General features: G+C 63.3%; 1 protein-coding gene across 1 annotated transcript in view; it reads right to left on the reverse strand.

Annotated features, from left to right (window-relative positions):
* LOC115603587 (dedicator of cytokinesis protein 2-like) overlaps positions 1-17,301 on the reverse strand; it is a 51,886-nt gene that overhangs the window by 28,382 nt on the left and 6,203 nt on the right. The window contains exons 14-28 of the mRNA XM_030475530.1: positions 16,644-16,768; positions 15,828-15,926; positions 15,445-15,517; positions 15,078-15,181; positions 12,690-12,879; positions 11,839-11,936; positions 11,652-11,741; positions 11,035-11,135; positions 10,645-10,779; positions 7,596-7,707; positions 4,591-4,661; positions 4,163-4,269; positions 2,942-3,069; positions 2,487-2,543; positions 952-1,047 (exon numbers count right to left, since the gene is read on the reverse strand). Coding sequence (XP_030331390.1) covers positions 952-1,047; positions 2,487-2,543; positions 2,942-3,069; positions 4,163-4,269; positions 4,591-4,661; positions 7,596-7,707; positions 10,645-10,779; positions 11,035-11,135; positions 11,652-11,741; positions 11,839-11,936; positions 12,690-12,879; positions 15,078-15,181; positions 15,445-15,517; positions 15,828-15,926; positions 16,644-16,768 — 1,586 coding nt within the window. The remainder of the gene's footprint in view (positions 1-951; positions 1,048-2,486; positions 2,544-2,941; positions 3,070-4,162; positions 4,270-4,590; positions 4,662-7,595; positions 7,708-10,644; positions 10,780-11,034; positions 11,136-11,651; positions 11,742-11,838; positions 11,937-12,689; positions 12,880-15,077; positions 15,182-15,444; positions 15,518-15,827; positions 15,927-16,643; positions 16,769-17,301) is intronic.

Here is a 17,301-nt window from a genome sequence, read left to right on the forward strand (position 1 = left end):
AGCTCTTGTCCCACTGCGGCGCCTCCGTCAGTCAGATCTTTAGGGACAAGGACAAAGAGCAGGATGGAAAGGGCAGCCTTAGCCCGAGGAGGCTCAAGCCAAAGGGCTGAGATGCTGCACCGGTTGCCCAACACCTTCCTGGGCACAGCACAGCACAACACGGCGCTTCCCCACGGCACTGCACTTCCCCACGGCACTGTGCTTCCCCATGGCTTCCCCATGGCACAACGCTTCCCCATGGCACGGCACTTCCCCGTGGCACGGCGCTTCCGCACGGCACGGTGCCTCCCCATGGCACGGCGCTTCCCCGTGGGACGGCGCTTCCCCACGGCACGGCGCTTCCCCACGGCATGGTTCTTCCCCACGGCACGGCGCTTTCTCGCTGCTGCCCAGCCCCGCCGCTCGCTGCGGGCTCCCGGAACATGGGACCCGGCTCCTCGTGTTCCGGAGCAACTCGTCGGGCGCACGCAAACGCGCTGGCTCTGCCCCCACGTCCCATCGGTGCCCGTGGAGCCACCCTGGCCACAGCTCCAGCCCCTCCTTCGTGTTGGATCATTGCGGGAAGCCGGGGCCGAGCAGAGCTCTGACCTGCCCACCCCTCCATGAGGTGTCCCCGCTCCTCCCTCCCATGTGCTCTTGGCACATGAACCTGTGACTGTTCACAGGGTCCAATCTCCTGTTTTCCATAGAGCACAGCCCGAAGCATCTGCTTCCCAAGGGGGCTTCCCGCCCCTCGGGCACTGAGCGCTCCTCCCAATGTCCTCCGTGCTCCAGAGCTGCCCCCGGCGTGGCTCCCCTTCCCTCCCGCATCCTGCTGCGTCCAAGCCCCGCGCATCCCGGGGTTGCAGCGCCGGCCACCAGAGCCTCCATCAGCGACACCCCCCGCAGCCCCCACACCCGCAGAGGCAGCAGCCCCGGTGCGCGGCGCAGCGCGGTGGTGGTGGCACTCACCCGCAGGGTGTTCTCCCGGTCCAGGACGATCACCCTCCGGGTGACGGTGTGCAGGAGGCGCTCCAGGACCAGCCGGACGTGCTGCTTCACCTGCACCTGCGAGGGAAGAGGCGTCGGGGCCGCGCCTGAGGCCGCGGAGTCGGGAGGGAGCGCGGCGGGCGGCGGCATCGACAACAAGCTGATGGGAACCGCGCCACCGGCACACGGCTCCTGCGGTCCCGGCGCTGGGAGCCGGGGCTGGTGGCACCGGCCACGTGTGACCAGCACCGGGCAGTTACTGCTGCCACCGCGGGACAGCGGGCAGGGAGGCTGCGAGCGCCTGCGGTGGCTGCGGGCAGAGGCAGCGGGAGCTGGGCTGAGGCACACACGGTGCCCCAAGCAGCGGGAGGGGACAGCTCTGCTCCAGCCATGGGCCCCGGAGCCGCTGGATGAGCTCCAGCACCGCTGCAGCTCCAGCCATGGAGACAGCTCGAGCCCAATTCCCAAGCGTTCCCTTCTGCTGCCAGGGATCCCCAGTGCCAGGGAATTAAACCATGCTCACAGCCACCTTGCACATCATGACACGGTGGCACGTGTCTCAATGCAGCTTCCACATTCAGCTCTTCTGTAGGTACATCCAGACTTCCTGGGGGGCCCAGAAAGGGACCCCAAAGCACAGACCAGCCTCGAAAGGATGGAAATGGAGGAAGCATCCTTGGAGACAGAGGACAGATCCCAGTGCTCTCCCAAGCTGCCACAGGACCTCCATTCCCACTGAGGCTTGTGGGGGGAGACAGTGATGGATGCACTGGTGGCACAGGCACTGGCCCCACACTGTAGATAGGCATGGGATGGAGGGAGCACCCATGCAACATGGGGCAAGGGGGATGGCTACCGAGGTACGGACACCCCTGGTACATCAGCCTGGCACCATGGTGACGTGACCCAGCATCCCCCAGTGCTGCCTTATCCTTCCTGTGCTCAACAGAAGCAACCTTCATCCCTGGACCTGCTCTGCCAGACCGGCTCCAGCACCACAGCCACATCCGTGTGCCCTGAGCAGCCGGGTGTGCTCCAGCGCCTGCTCCTCACCCAAGCACCCGCCGGGGCACAACAGAGCACCAAGTCCATGGGGCCAGGGCGAAGGTCTGGGTGCAGACCCCCCGCCCAGGGCAGGACACGGGGCACAGGCCCCACCCCAGGGCAGGACACGGGGCACTGGGGGCTCCTGGTAAACCCAGAGCCATGCAGGCCCCAGCCCCACTGGTCCCACACTGCAGTATCATTGAGGCATCACTGCAGCATCATTGAGGCATCGCTGCAGCATCGCTGGTTCGGGGTGAGCGTGCGGGTTTGTCACCACATCGGGGTGCAAGTTTGTCACTGCACTGGGACACGGGTTTGTCCCTGCAGCGGCATGAGGGTTTGTCACTGCAGCAGGATGAGGGTTTATGACCACAGTGGGATGCGGGTTTGTCACAACAGCAGGATGTGGTTCAACCCGTTCCGACCTCTCGCACCATGTGCCAAGCGCCGGAGCCTGGCACAGCACTCACCAGCTCCTCGTGCTGCGCCTCGCCTGCGCCAGGCTGTGCCTCCAGGTCCTCCGCTCTCTGCAATGAACAGATCCCGGGACGTGGGGTTGGTGCCAGCATGGACGGTCCCGTCCAGTGGGAGGCATCGAGGATGGGTCACGTCCGGGTGGTCAGGTACCCGCGGCAGTGCCATGCCTGGGTCAGCAGGATTTGTCCCTTTGGCACTGGGCAGGGGCTCTGGGGCACAGTCTGCTCTCTGCCGTGGGGCTCATGGGGCATGGGTTTCCCCCCATCGTGGGCAGGTTCCCACTGGGACAGTGGCCACCAACGGCCCCTTTTGACTTTGGGTGACCAGCATCAGCCCCAACCATATCATGGCCAGTAACTTGTGCTTAACCCTCCCCAAAGGGGGTTCATCAGGTCACTGCAAGGTGATGACTGGAAGGGAAAGGAGGAGCAGAGGGGACGGGATTTACCTTCTGGGCCTGGTACAGCACCTCCAGGATGCTGCTGAGCAGCTCGATGCAGGCGTCCTCCTCCTCCCCCTTCTCCACCAGGTCCCGCAGCAGGGGCACGGCCGCCTGCAGCAGCAGCTCCCGGCACTCTGCAGGTGACACAGAGGCACCAGGGTGGCAGCTGCCAGCACCGGGAGCACCGGGAGCAGCAGGAGCACCGGGCAGGGCAGGGACCAACAGGATGGACAGGATAAGCATGACATCTGCACTGGGCTGTGACCCCCCTGCATGGAGCCATCACCTTCCCCCTCCGTGGAGCAGGTTTTGGAGCAACATTCAATCCTGGTGGGAAGGCTCCAGGGTGGGAATCCACTGCCCCGTTGCACAGCTAAAGTCAAATCAACATCTCTTCATTGTCTTCCTGCTGTAGGAGCCTCTGCCTGGGGTGGGTACGGAGGAGTGGTGGCTTGCAGGGGCAGGGAGGGACACAGGGCAGGATGCAGGGAGGGATGCAGGGAACAAGCGAAATCAGGTCCTGTGGGAGCTCCGGACGTCCCCAGCAGGGGACTGTGACCTTGTCCTCAGCAGCAACAAGGAACCATCAAGGCTTCCAGCCCCTTACGCTGCTTATCATAGAATCCCAGCCTGGTTGGTGTTGGAAGGGACCTTAAAGCTCCTCCAGCTCCAACCCCTGCCACGGGCAGGGACACCTTCCACTAGAGCAGGTTGCTCCAAGCCCCTGTGTCCAACCTGGCCTTGAACACTGCCAGGGATGGGGCAGCCGCAGCTTCTCTGGGCACCCTGTGCCAGGACCTCAGCACCCTCACAGGGAAGAGCTTCTGCCTCAGAGCTCATCTCAGTCTCCCCTCTGGCAGGTTAAAGCCATTCCCCTTGGCCTGTCCCTGCATCCCTTGTCCAAAGCCCCTCTTCAGGTTTCCTGGAGCCCCTTTAGGCACTGGAGCTGCTCTAAGGTGTCCCCTTGAGGAGCCTTCTCTTCTCCAGGCTGCCCCAGCCCAGCTCTCTCAGCCTGGCTCCAGAGCAGAGCTGCTCCAGCCCTCGCAGCAGCTCCGTGGTTCACTCCGTTGCCCCAGCTGCACCCGGTGAGGGTCTGGGCATTGGACCCCCATTGCAGAGCCACTCGGGCACCGTCCCAGGGCAGAGGAGGATCCCTGCAGCAGGTACCATCCCATTCCATGGCCTTCCCCAGGGGCTCAGCCCCAGCCCCCCCAGTTCCCTTCTCACCATGGGACTGGAAAGCTTTGCTGTGGACGATGTCACTCAGGGACTGCAGCTTCTGCCTCAGCAGCCGCTGCGGTGGCAGGTTCCTGATGAAGTCCCGCAGCAGCACCCTGCAGAAGGCATGGAGCATGTGGGACCCGCGGGTGCAGGCAGCGTTTCCAAGCAGCCACAGCCCCTCTGGAGACCAGCGGCAGTGGGGCTGGGACCGGCTGTGCCCATGCTGCCACTGGAACGGGGCTGCTCTATGGGGCTGAGCTGTCCCACCACACAGAGCAGCCCGTGCCCAGCACGGGTGGTGGATTTGCACTAAAGGGGATAAGGCACCAGCCTGTGTCCGTGCTGGCAGCTCCCAGGGTGGGGGGTCACCGCATGGGATGGGGGCAGAGGCGGATGCAGCAGGTTGGGGGCGATGGGGGTGATGGGGACCCTACCCCAGCACGGAGGAGTCGAGGATCCCACACACGTCCTCGAGGATGGAGGGCAGGTACTTCAGGGCTGCTCCCTGCAGAGACACAGTGTCACTGCCGGCACTGCCCCGCTCTGCCAGCAGGACAGACAGACAGACGGACACTGCGGGCAGGGGGTGACCCCAGCCCCCCCGGTCACCCTCATGCTTCGGGTGCTGTGCCAGAACCGTCTCTGTCCAGACGCTCTGGTTAAAGCAGCAGCCTGGGCACCATCCCCAGGAATGAGCATCCCACTGGGAGCAGCTTCCTCTTGCTGAGCCACCAGCTCCCAGAACCACCGAACCCAGTCACCTGCCTCTGCCACGGCAGCAGGAACAACCGGCTCCAGCCCCTACTGTGGCACCAGACAAAATCCCGCAGCGTCATATGGGGTGATGTGGGGTGTGCAGGGCCCGGCCTGTGCTGCTGTAATGCCCAGAGGGGCTGGGTTTGGTGCTATGAGGTCTGGGAACAGCAAACACGCTGACCACAAGTTGCTCTGCACTAAAATCAGTGTCGTTATGTCCGTGATGTGACTGAGCAGCATAAACGATGCACCAAGTTCTGCTCGTTTCCAGCTTTCCAGGTTCTTCCGGCTTTCCCGGGCTTCGACCTGGAGCCAGGGACCCTCCAGCCTCCGAGTGCAGCCGGGATGGTCTCCACGCACTCCTGCACTTCAGCAGCATTGCAGGAGCTTCTCTGCCTGCAGATCCATCTGATCCCCCCCTGAAGGAGGTGAAGGTCCTTCCCAACCCTTCTGTGGCTCATGAGCTGGTCCCACAGCTCCAGGCAGTGAAAGCAGCACAAGCCCCAGGCTGAATCCCAGAGGAGGGCTCTGCAGGAGGGAGGTGGCGGTGGCAGGAGCTCTATTGTCAGCTCTGCCTGGGGATGGTCATGTAATTACAGCTCTGAGGACAGGAGCGGGCAGAGCGGGTGAAGCTGTGGAGCCTGCGTCAGGCACCAGCACATCCTTCAGGCATCACCTTCAGCTGGAGGGGGGAGCTGGTGGCCGCAGGTGGAAACGTGGGTGCCTGTGTGCTCCGAAAGCAGCTGCAGCCTCCGCTGAAAGAACCAGAGACACCAGTTCTCTCCCAGCAGCGCCCACTCAGGTGTCCAGGGGACACCTCCAGGGGACACCTCCAGGGGACACCTCCAGGAGACACCTCCAGGGCTGACCCAGCGGCTGGGGTTGAGCAGGGACCAGCCCAGGAGCTGCAGCGGGGGGGCCATGGGCAGGACACGGTGGAGCCCCCAGGCCCTGCAGGCAGGGACAGTGGGCCAGGCAGAGGCACGTGCCAGGCGTTGGTCCGTGGTGCAGAGGGGAGGGGGGTCCCCATTGGCTCACAGCCCCTGAGCTGCCTCCCGAGGCAGAGACTCTTCTTGTTTGAACCATCCTGGTGGGTTCTTCCGCCACGAGTCAGCCCTTTGAGCAGCCATTGCCTCCTCCTGCCCTCTCCAGACACAGAGAATCAGCAGCTCCCTGTCCCAGTTCTGCTCCAGGAGGGAGGGTCTGCCCTGGCCAGGTTGTGACCCCACCGAAAACTGCCCCATGCACTCAGTCACCCTTTGCTGGGGCTTTTCCAGCTCCACGGCATGTTCCAAGGTGCAGGCACCCAGCGCAGATGCACATGGGGACTTACACTGTGGCAAATGACATTCGCTGGTGTCTGCTAGAGCCCCTTCCTTGTAATTCCCACCTTTGAGCACTCCCTGATCGGTGCCACGAGCCCCTGTATTCCAGCGGAACAAGTCCAGGTCCCAGCCTGTCTCCGGAGCAGAGGCACTCCAGACCCAAAGAATCTTTGTGTCTCCCCACACCTCAATCGGATGCCCAGCTTGGCTGGATCCCAGACACAGGCTTCCCCCGCTCCCAAGTGTCCTCGGCCTCCTCTGCAGCCCTTCAACATGTGGCTGGTGGATCCGGCTGCACATCCATGGCCATGGCTGGAACCTGCCACCACGGCTACCCCGACCCACCGGAGCCACTGCAGGGATGCCTCTTCCCGACCTCCCCTGCCCAGACAGTGGCTCCGCTCGGGCTGCGTTTGTGGGGATTGCTCCCTGCAGCCCCGAGCCCAGCGCTGGGGATGCAGGAGCTGCAGGTGGGAGCTGCAGCTGCCAGTTTCCATAGCAGAGCCTCTAGAGCAACGGCATTGAGATGGAAATCAGGACAAGATGCTGTTTAGATGGGGAAGGGGTAAGGAGGGATGGCCCTGCTCCTCCCCAGGAGGGTGGTTGCCGTGTGGTCCTCAAACTGCTGGGTCTAAGGCTGCGATGAAGTAATGTGACACAGCAGCTGCTGGTCGTCCAAGGGCACCACGTGTGACGGGGTCCCCACACATCTCTCTCCATCCCGGACACCCTCCCGGACACCATCCTCACCCTGGCACAGCACCAAGGCGGCACCGATGAGCCCCATCCCCAGCTCCTGCCTCCTCTCCCTGACTGACAACATGCAGCACATGTGGATCCATCACATTCTCCACTCAGCTCCGGCCCCAGCACCATCACATGGGCACAGGGGGGACCTCGACACCAGGTGCTGGCAAAGGACATGGCCATGCCCAGGGGCCCTGCAGTGCCCAGGGCACTGCTCCTGCTCCTCCCTGAGCCCCCTGGAGCCGGGCCCCAGGGGCAGAGGTGGGTCTGGGCCAGCCCCAGGGCAGGGATGAGCCCCAGGAGCCCACCCAGGACCCTCTTTCCAGGTGCTCACCAGCAGCACCGAGCTGTGACCAAACCCCAGCACAGCCTCGGGCACTGGCACAGAGTGGGGGCTGTGGTCTGGGGGCTCGAGGGGGCTCTGCACCGGGGGGCACAAGCAGCAACCATGGGGAGGGCAGGACATAGCAGGGACGGCAGCTCCCATTAACACCCTGCGCATGGGGCTCTGCATGGCCGGTGTCACCAGGCACGGGCATAGCCAGTGTCGCGGCAGCTGCGGCAATGGCCACCCCACCATGCACCAGCACTGGGCCCCCCAGCACCCATACCTGGGAGAGCAGCGTGGGGCCCTCCTGCGGGGACTCCATCAGCTGGTTCAGGCACAGGAAGAACCGCTGCAGCGAGTGCTGGAACTCGGCCGCCTCCTTCCCCTCGTAGAGCCTGCAACAGCCAGAGGCACACAGGGACCGGCTCGGTGGTGACTGTGGTGATGGTGTGACCACACCGACAGGCGATGCTCTGCTCAGCATCGCCTCTGATCCCCATTCACCACACTCCTTGGTGACGGTTTCCATAGGTGGGTCCAGCAGCAGGACCCAGCACAGCCACCGCCAGGCACCAGCACTTCACACATGCACAGCGACCCTTACCAAAGGCTGCTGTCGTAGGTACCCCCCTCACATGCACTCGCATACGGACTCTTGGTTTTTAAATAGACTCATTCAAAGTCCTGAAGTGCCAGAGTTCCAGCTCTGGGGCAACAGCACCAGAGGGACGTGGAGCTGCTGGAGCGAGGCCGGAGGAAGCCACGGAGATGCTGCGAGTTGGAGGAACCCATCAGGAAAACAGGCAGGTTGAGCTGGGCCCTTGAGCCTGACACCCCCCGGACACTGGGCTCACTCCCAGTGTGATTCCTGCAGCTCTGGGCTCTGGCACATGCCTGAGCTCAGGCACTCTCCACCTCCCCTCGGGCAGCTTAAAGCCATTCCCCTTGGCCTGTCCCTACAGGCCCTTGTCCAAAGCCCCTCTCCAGGTTTCCTGGAGCCCCTTTAGGCACTGGAGCTGCTCTAAGGTCTCCCCTTCAGGAGCCTTCTCTTCTGCAGGCTGCCCCAGCCCAGCTCTCTCAGCCTGGCTCCAGAGCAGAGCTGCTCCAGCCCTCGCAGCAGCTCCGGGGCCTCCCCTGGTTTACGTGGTCTGCCAGGGAAGGGTCAGCGTGGCTCTCGGGAAGGGACACCCCACCGCAGCCCAGATCACAGCAGGAGCTGTTGGGGACCCCAGAGACATCCCCATGGAGGAGGCCACAGGGACACTCAGCAGCCGCAGGGTCCGGGCTGCACAAGCGTGTGGCTGGTGCCCAGGGGGCAAAGGGGCAGCACTCATGGGGCACTGGGCTGCCCGAGGGCAGGAGAGGGGACGAGCGGGGCTGTGTCAGCGCCATTGGGGGTGTTTGGCTGCAGGAACAGGGGCTGAGCGAGGGGCTGTGCACAGTGACCAGGGTGGTGATGGACAGAGGTGGCTGCGGGTACCCCCGTGTGTGGGGCGAGCTCTGGGGTGACAACAGCACCTCCAGGAAACCCTCCCACCCTGAGCAGAAGGAGAAGTGGCCACGGGAACTGGCAGGGAGGAAGCAGCGAATGGGGGATCATGTCACCACGTGTCACCGAGCCCCAGGTCCCTCCTCCAGCATGGGGGGACTCGGGGTTACCGTGGGGGGCACGGGACAGGTCCCAGTGTGGGGATGGGCATGAGGGGCTCCACCAGTTCCCGCCTGCCCTGGTCCTGGTCCCTGGAGATGCAGCACAGCATCTCCCAGCTCCCAAACCTCCTGCCCAAGCTAGGGAGCCCCTTCCCCAGGCGGTGACCATGGAGCTGCCCACGGGGCTCGGGCCATGAACCTCCTGCTCCAGCCAAGCCCCCTTCGATCACCCTCATCACCCTGCTTGAGCTGCCGGCGGCGCACCCGCAGCCAGAGATGCAGCATCTGCAGCAACTTGCTGTAATTACAACTAATTCCTTTCAATCACAGACGTGTACAAATTGTAGCAGCGTTTAAAGCATTTAGAAGATCTGAGAAGCTCTTGTTACTGCGGTTGAGATCGCCAAGATAAAGGGAAGATGAATCAAAGCACTGGCTGTCTGCAGAGAGCGCCTCGTGCCAGCACTAACTCTCAGGGCTGGGTGCTCCCTCTAATTCACTTTCTGTGGAGCAGCTCTACAAGCTGGGGATTTCCTGTGCATGACAAGGAGGGAAATCCCTTTCTGGGATGATCCCTCTGGATGCTGGAGCATTCCAGAGCCCTGGAGCAGCCGCCAGACCCTGAGGGACACCTGGAGAAGGGCTGGATGGGGCAGGAGGGTGATGGGAAGGGGTTCTGTCAGGCAGCAGGAGCTCCACGTGCCTGGCAGTGGAATGGAAGAGACAGAGTGGTGGCAAGGGGGGGTCTGAGGGCCCTGGGGCAGCCGGAACCCTCCTCAGCTCCTCCCCATGAGCAGGGCACAGAGCACCGGTGGGAACATGGCACATCCCAGCACCTCTGCACAGTGCTCAGGACCCGGGGCTGGAGCAGCCCCCAGGCTCCCACCAACCACATGCACAGAGCCCGCACCTCCCACCACTCCCTGGGGACACTTCACCTTTCGGTGCTGCATACTGGGAATGAAAGAGGAACGTGACCCACTGCTTCTGGTAACGGGGCAGTCACGTCTGAGCTCAGCCCAGCGCACGGCCTGGCTCACCTCCGCCTGCGCAGCACAGCCCTGTTGTGCCATCACGTACACTGGAACAGGAACCCCCTCCCCACGGGGAACAAGTGAAACCAGGTCCTGTGGGAGCTCTGGAGGTCCCCAGCAGGGGACTGTGACCTTGTCCTCAGCAGCAACAAGGAACCATCAAGGCTTCCAGCCCCTTACGCTGCTTATCATAGAATCCCAGCCTGGTTTGTGTTGGAAGGGACCTTAAAGCTCCTCTAGCCCCAGCCGCTGCCCCGGGGAAGGGACACCTTCCACTAGAGCAGGCTGCTCCAAGCCCCTGTGTCCAACCTGGCCTTGGACACTGCCAGGGATGGGGCAGCCACAGCTTCTCTGGGCACCCTGTGCCAGCGCCTCAGCACCCTCACAGGGAAGAGCTTCTGCCTCAGAGCTCATCTCAGTCTTCCCTCTGGCAGGTTAAAGCCATTCCCCTTGGCCTGTCCCTACAGGCCCTGATGAAGAGTCCCTCTCACAACCCCCTGTAGAGCTTGTGCTGAGCCTGGACAAGGTGGGTGCTGCCCAGGCTCCCCCCCAGGAACACGGGGCTGATGCTTGGGCATGGCGCGGACATGCGACACCAGGACGAGGGGAAGCAGCACCAGCACCGGGGGCAGCGGCGCCAGCACTTACCGGGCAAAGAGGTGCCGGGAGCGGACGATGAACTTGAAGACGTACTCCAAGGCCTTGAAGGTGCGCAGGAGCAGGTCACAGGGCTCACCCCGGCTTGCCTGCTCCACGTACTGTGTCAGCACCGACAGCAGCTTCCTGTGGGATGGGACACGTGTGGCCAGGGCTCAGCCAAGCAGCCTTTGGGATGGCCACTGAGCCGTGGCTCAGCTCCCGCCAGCGCTCCCCATACTCCATCCCCATCCCTCCCTATCCCCACTATCCTATCCCCATCCCTCTCTGTCCCCCGTCCCATCTCCATCCCTCCCCATCCCCACTGTCCCATCTCCATCCCTCCCTGTCCCCACCATCTCATCCCCATCCCGCCCCGTGCCCCGGCCACTGGGTACCCACTTGTACGCAAGCGTGGCACTGAAGTGCTGGCGGATGTAGGCCTCCAGGACAGTGTTGAAATGCTGGAACTTCCTATCGGCCACCAGCCCCACGATGAAGACCTGGGGACAGTGGGCACGGCTCGGGGCGAGCAGTGGGGTGCTGGGACATGACCCCCATGGGGGCTGCCAGGGCCACCACAGCCCCTGCCCACCCCCTGCTGCCAGCACGGGCAGAGCTCCGAGCTGGAAAGCCCAAAGTAAGCCTGAGCCCAGCAGCCACAGGACACTTCATGGGCAGCTTGTGCAGAGCTCGGCCCATCACCAGCCCCTGTGATTTTTGTCTCACAGCAGCCGCCCTGACCCCCTGGTCCCGTTACTGGGGTCACTCTTGTCTCGGTGCAGGAGAAACACCCTTTGCTCTTGTTGGGGTTGTCCCCTGTAGGGACAGCGTCCTGCAGAACCACAGCCCTGCCTGTGCTGGGTCAGCCGGGCTCTGTGGACCCAGGGCACCACAGTGGAAGCAGGGGCCCTGCACAGCTCTGAGCACTGGTCAGGTCAGTGATCCTGCCACAAACCCACCACAGCCTGAGCTGAGCCCATCCCACACTGCCCAGTGCGGATTCAGGTTCTGCTCACCAGGGCATCAAAGATAAGCATGTCATAGACATCCGTGTCCGAGTGCTCCATCATGATGGAGAACAAGGCATCCAGCGTGTCCTGGAGGAACTGCAGGAGACAGGAGGACTGTGAGTGCAGGACCAGGGCAGGCAGGAGGCGGAAGGGCAGATCCCAGCACAGGGAGTGGGGAAGGTCCCAGCTGTACCTTGATGACCTCCCCTCCATCCACAGTCATCAGCTTCTGGAGGTTCTCAGAGAGGAGGCTGGGCTTGGAGCGCCACTTGAGCAGCCCCAGCAGGTTGACTAGGGGAGGAAGGGGGAGGAAGGGGAGCATCAGCACAGCTTCACCTGCTCCAGATCCAGATGGACCAACCCCTGGCTCCCAGTGCCATCCTCAGTGCCAAGGGCAGCCAGAGACACTGCGAGAGGCCCCATCCCAGGGGATGCGGTGGTGCCACAGGGCCAGGGGAATCATGGCACGGTTTGTGTTGGAACGGACCTTAAAGCTCCTCCAGCTCCAACCCCTGCCACGGGCAGGGACACCTTCCACTAGAGCAGGTTGCTCCAAGCCCCTGTATCCAACCTGGCCTTGAACACTGCCAGGGATGGGGCATCCAGTCAGGAAGCTGCAGCTTCCCACAGCTGCTACTGCAGGCCCGAGGCAGGAGTGTGCCTGGAGCACTTGGAGCCTGTTGTTGTTTGTTCCCATTCCCTCACCTCAGAAAAGTAATCTGCTGCTGAGGCAGGAGAGCTCAGGAGGCTGAGGAGCCAAAGAGAACCCTCATCCAAACGAGGAAAGAAAAATGAGAAACCCTCTGAATTACAGCCTGGAGCGATAAAGCCACAGAGCTGCAGCACGGCACATCCCAGCACCCCACCGGAGCGGTGCCAGAGCAGCACAGCGAGCCTGGGCAGCCCCAGCCGCTTCAGTTGGTGCTTCAGTGCTCTCCACTCCAGCTCTGCCACCATCCCCAGCATCCACGTGCAGCAGGAGCACCCTGGTGCAGCTCCTGGCAGCCAGGAAGTGCGGTCCAGAGGATGGAACCTGGGACTCACCGTTCTGGGTCAGCTTGGTGGAGCAGATGACCGTGGAGATCTGGAAGCTGTCCCGGGCCGACACGGTCAGGCCGTTCGTGCCGCCGCTCACACGGAAGGAGGAGCCGGAGAGGAGCCTGGGCTCGGACGGGCTCCGCACCGAGGACAGGGCCAGGTACGTGCTGGCATCCTCCAGCTTCCTGCTGTCCCCCTGCAGAGGAGAGCAGGGGTCACACTGGGCAGCCCCACAGGAGCCCCATAGGATGGGGTCTGACCCCACATCATGTCCCTGTGCAGAGTGAAACAGGGCAGGGGGGCCGGCAGAGCCACACATGGGTGACAGTGGCTCCTACTGATGGCATCCTTATGGATGGGATGCAGGAGCCATCCCAAAGAGTGGCAGAGCCCAGTGCAGGCAGCGCAGTGGCTCACCCAACATCAGCCCCAGCAGAGCATCCTACAGATGCTCCCTGCCTGTGCTCCGCTGGGACCACCAACCAGAGCGATGCTGCATCCCAGCCAGTGGCATCCCGGGAGGGCACAAGCAGTGGCAGGAGGAAAAGCTGGTGACACGGAGGAGCCTGGGGCTGGGAATGAAGCCCACGCCTGAGCCGTGCCGCGGGGACGAACATGCAGCCGGACACCAGCCGGGCGGCCCCGGGGTCCCACGGCATCACCAGCCCAATGTGGGATGCTCCTGCCACCAGGGCCAGCCGGGATCTCTCCAAGGTGGCAAAACAACCTCTTTCTTTGTGTCCCTGCTCTCCTGCTGAAGAACTACGGTGAGGCTACACCCAGGAGGGCTCACTGGGGTGCCTCTCCCAGTGACCTGCCGCGCTCGTTTGGGACACGTGGATGCCCCGAGCGGCCGGACCGGACTGCAGCCGCGCCGCTCGCTTGAGGCTCGGTAACGGGGCATTTCCCGTCCCTCGCCTGAGCCCTGCCTCTGGAATGCTCCCTGCTGGCGGTCTCATGGAGAGCACGGAGCTGTTCGCTGCTGGCTGCTCCTTGCAGCCCCCGCCGGCCCGCGGGAAGCCCCACACGGCTTCCGAGGGCAGCTCAACCCGGCGCGCTACAGACCAGCAGGAGCTCGGGAGCTCCGAGGGGCTAAAAGCACGGAAACGGCTCCTTTTGCCGGCATTAGGCGCCGGTGTCTGCCGGAAAGAGCAGGAGCCAGCGGGGGAAGACGGAGCTTCTCTCGCTGCGGGCTGAAGACGCTGCTGGAGGCGCCGGTTCAGGGAGGGCAGCGGCAGCCCTTCCACGGGACATCACCGAGGGGGCGGCGCAGGGGCTGCCCCCGCTGCCCCCGCCGGCACCGGCAGGTTCCGGCGGCGCCCGGTGCTCCTGCGGCAGCGCGGGACGGGGGGGACGGGACCGGGAGGACGGGACTGGGTCTGCAGCCAGGGCAGCACCTAAAGAACTGAGGGGGTTGGCCTGAAAAGAGCAGGGAGGAAGGACAGGATAACAACTTCAAACGTGCTGGGCTGCTGGGGAGCCAGGCTGAGAGAGCTGGGGGGAGAGAAGGCTCCGGGGAGACCTCGGAGCAGCTTCCAGTGCCAGAAGGGCCTACGAGGAAGGTGCCAAGAGGGAAACGCTGTGATGAGGAGGAGGAATTTCTCCATCAAGCTCATGGGAAGTTTTGGCTGAGGCTCAGCTGCCACAGCAGCGGTGAGACAGACCTGCTCACCCCAGCGAGACGCAGGGCTCGGGGAAGGAGATGGGTCTAACCTGGAAAACTAAAACCAGAGCAGGCAAGGGGCTGGGGTGGGAAGGGTCTGTCCTGGGGAGGATGGAGCCCCATGGCTGGCGAGGGGCTGAGGTGGCGCCGCACACAGTGAGAAGTCCTGAGCTCAGCCTTGCCATGGGGACCAGCTCAGGCCTCCCGCCCCCCGGCCCCAGCCCGGGATGGGGGAACACCAAGGGAATGGGAGGGACACCAAGGCAAGGGGGAGCAGTGTGCTCGTGGAGCCATTCAGGCTTTAGCATCAGAGCGTGTTTTCCAAATGAACAGTGAGTTTTCCTTCCCCACATTCTCCCTCTGCTCTCTCAAAGGAAAACCCAAGCAGTTCCACAGGGAACACTGCTGGTGAAGCAGATACCCGCGTGGGGATGTCCCCTCCCACGTCACCTACATCCATGCTACCTTTCTCTAAACAGAACCTGTCATTCCCAAGGGATCAGAGACCGTGCAGGGAGTGTGGCAGGAGCCCCTGCCAAGGACAGAAAGGATGGGAGGGAGGCAGGGAAGGACTGGGAACCCTTTGGGGAATGTCAGGTACGTGCCACCGGTGCAGCAGCTCTGGCAGGGACCCGGACACAGCCCCAGGTGGGGGCATCTCCACCTCTGTGGGGGTCTGTGTGTGTCTGTGTGTCTGTGCGTGTGTCTGCATCTGTGTCCCCCCCCCGTACCTTGTACAGGACCAGGTCGTGCTCCCCGTCGTGCAGTGTGGTGCCGTCTGCTCGCACCAGCTTCACAAAGGCCATGGAGAAGATCCGCTCACTTTTGTCCTTGGCTGGGACAGAGAACGGGATGAGGAGGAGCCTGAGAATGGACGCACTACGCGGGCAGGGAAGAGCTTCTGCCTCAGAGCTCATCTCAGTCTCCCCTCTGGCAGGTTAAAGCCATTCCCCTTGGCCTGTCCCTACAGGCCCTTGTCCAAAGCCCCTCTCCAGGTTTCTCGTGGTCCCTTTAGGCACTGGAGCTGCTCTCGCAGCATCTCCATGTCCTACTCTGGCCTCGCTCAAGCAGGAATTCCCAAAGCAAGGAGACACTCACAGTCGCTGGAGGAGCGATGCCGGAAGGTGAATCTCAGGTGGGTCTTGTGGACATCCTCGATGGGAACAGCAATCTGGGAGAGGGGATGGAGCCCGTGTGAGGAGCTGCCCGGGTGGGCAAGGTCCCTCACTGACACCCAAACCCTGCGTTCTGGGTTGAGCCGGTGATGCTGAACAGCCCCTGGTGCTGCACAGGGCTGGTGGTGCGCGGCCCACAGGGAGCAGCGGCAGTGCAGGAGCATCACCAGGGGTGCAGCACCCAGCACGGGGGCCCTGGGTCTCCGGAACGCTGGCAGCATCTCCCTGAGCTGGGCACCCTGAGAATCAGCCCTGACGGGGACCCCGCAGCAGCCGGGTCCTGCTGTCCGTGGCCCCGGGACAGACCTTCACTGTCTCCATCCAGCGCTGGTGCCGCTGCTGGTAGTAGATGACAGAGCGGTACTCGCTGGCCGGCCCTACCCCCGCGCCGGGGTAGATCACGTTCTGCAGGGGGGCAGAGCATGGTCAGGCCCTGGTGTCCCCCCCAGCCCTTGCCCACAGCTCAGAGTCCTGCCCGAGCCCCCCAGCACTGCCGTCCCTTTACACCCCCCACAGCCGGCACAGGGACATCGTTCCACTGTCCCTTCCCAGCCAGGCTCAGAAGGCAGCAAAAGGCTTCCCCATCCCCATCCCCTCCACCTCCACCACCCTGGGAAGGGCGTTATCAGGGATGGAGAAGAAGAGGGGGGCTGCCCACGGGACCCTCAGCAACCCACAGCCTGTTCCACAGGGGCTGACTAGGAATTGTGTTTGAAATGGAAGGAAACAGACTGGAGTGAACAGGCAATGGGCAGCCCTGGGGCAGGGAATGGGGTCTGAGCCTCCCACATCCTCCTAAACCCCCAGATCCCCTCCTCCTGCCTCTCCCAGCAATGGAGAGCTGGGACACCCCATCCCTAGGGGCTCTGGGGTGGCTGCAGGTTCTGGCTGACCCCAAGGGCGGGAGGAGGATCTTCTCTTTGTCCCTTCCCACCACTTTCACAGAGCTTTATTCTCAAGGGCAGCTACAGAGGCTCCAGCAACCAAGGGGGCTGCTCCAGTGGCCAAAGGGACAGCTCCAGCCAGTCCCTGCTGGCACCAGCACCGGCACCAACACGCCACGAGCCGCTGCCCGTGCCCGAGGCGGGGCGGTGGGCGCAGCCCTTGTGCTCCAGCCCTTACCTGCAGCACGTGTCCCTCCTCGTCGCACACACACACCGTCACCTCCACGTTCTTCTGCGTCTTCTTGCTGCCCTTGTCAAACTCGCCCTGCACCAGGGTCAGGTAGATGTCGTTCCGAACGTCTCCTGAGGCAGCCACAGCAAAACCCACGCGGACTCAGGATCATACAGGAGTCATAGCACGGGTTGCGAGGAGCAGTTAAAGCTCCCCCAGCTCCAACCCCTGCCCCGGGCAGGGACACCTTCCACTGGAGCAGGTTGCTCCAAGCCCCTGTGTCCAACCTGGCCTTGAACACTGCCAGGGATGGGGCAGCCACAGCTTCTCTGGGCACCCTGTGCCAGCGCCTCAGCACCCTCACAGGGAAGAACTACTTCCCTGTATCCAACCTGAACTTCCCCTGTTTGAGTTTGAACCAGTCATGCCTTGTCCTGTCACTACAGTCCCTGATGAAGGTCCCTCTCCAGTGTCCAAATTGGGCTCCTGTGTGTATTTCGCTGCTCCAGGCAGATGCTCACATTAACAGCTCTCCAGACCCAGCATTCCTGGTGGTCCGGAAGCAGCTCATTGCCCCCAGCCATACTCCAGCTCCCCCAACCCCAGGCACAAGCCAAGGGGCTTTCTCCCACTTGCATCCCATTTTTTTCCTCCAGTGCAGGGC

Source organism: Strigops habroptila, chromosome 7 (assembly GCF_004027225.2).
Source record: "Strigops habroptila isolate Jane chromosome 7, bStrHab1.2.pri, whole genome shotgun sequence".
NCBI classification, from domain to species: Eukaryota; Metazoa; Chordata; class Aves; order Psittaciformes; family Psittacidae; genus Strigops; species Strigops habroptila.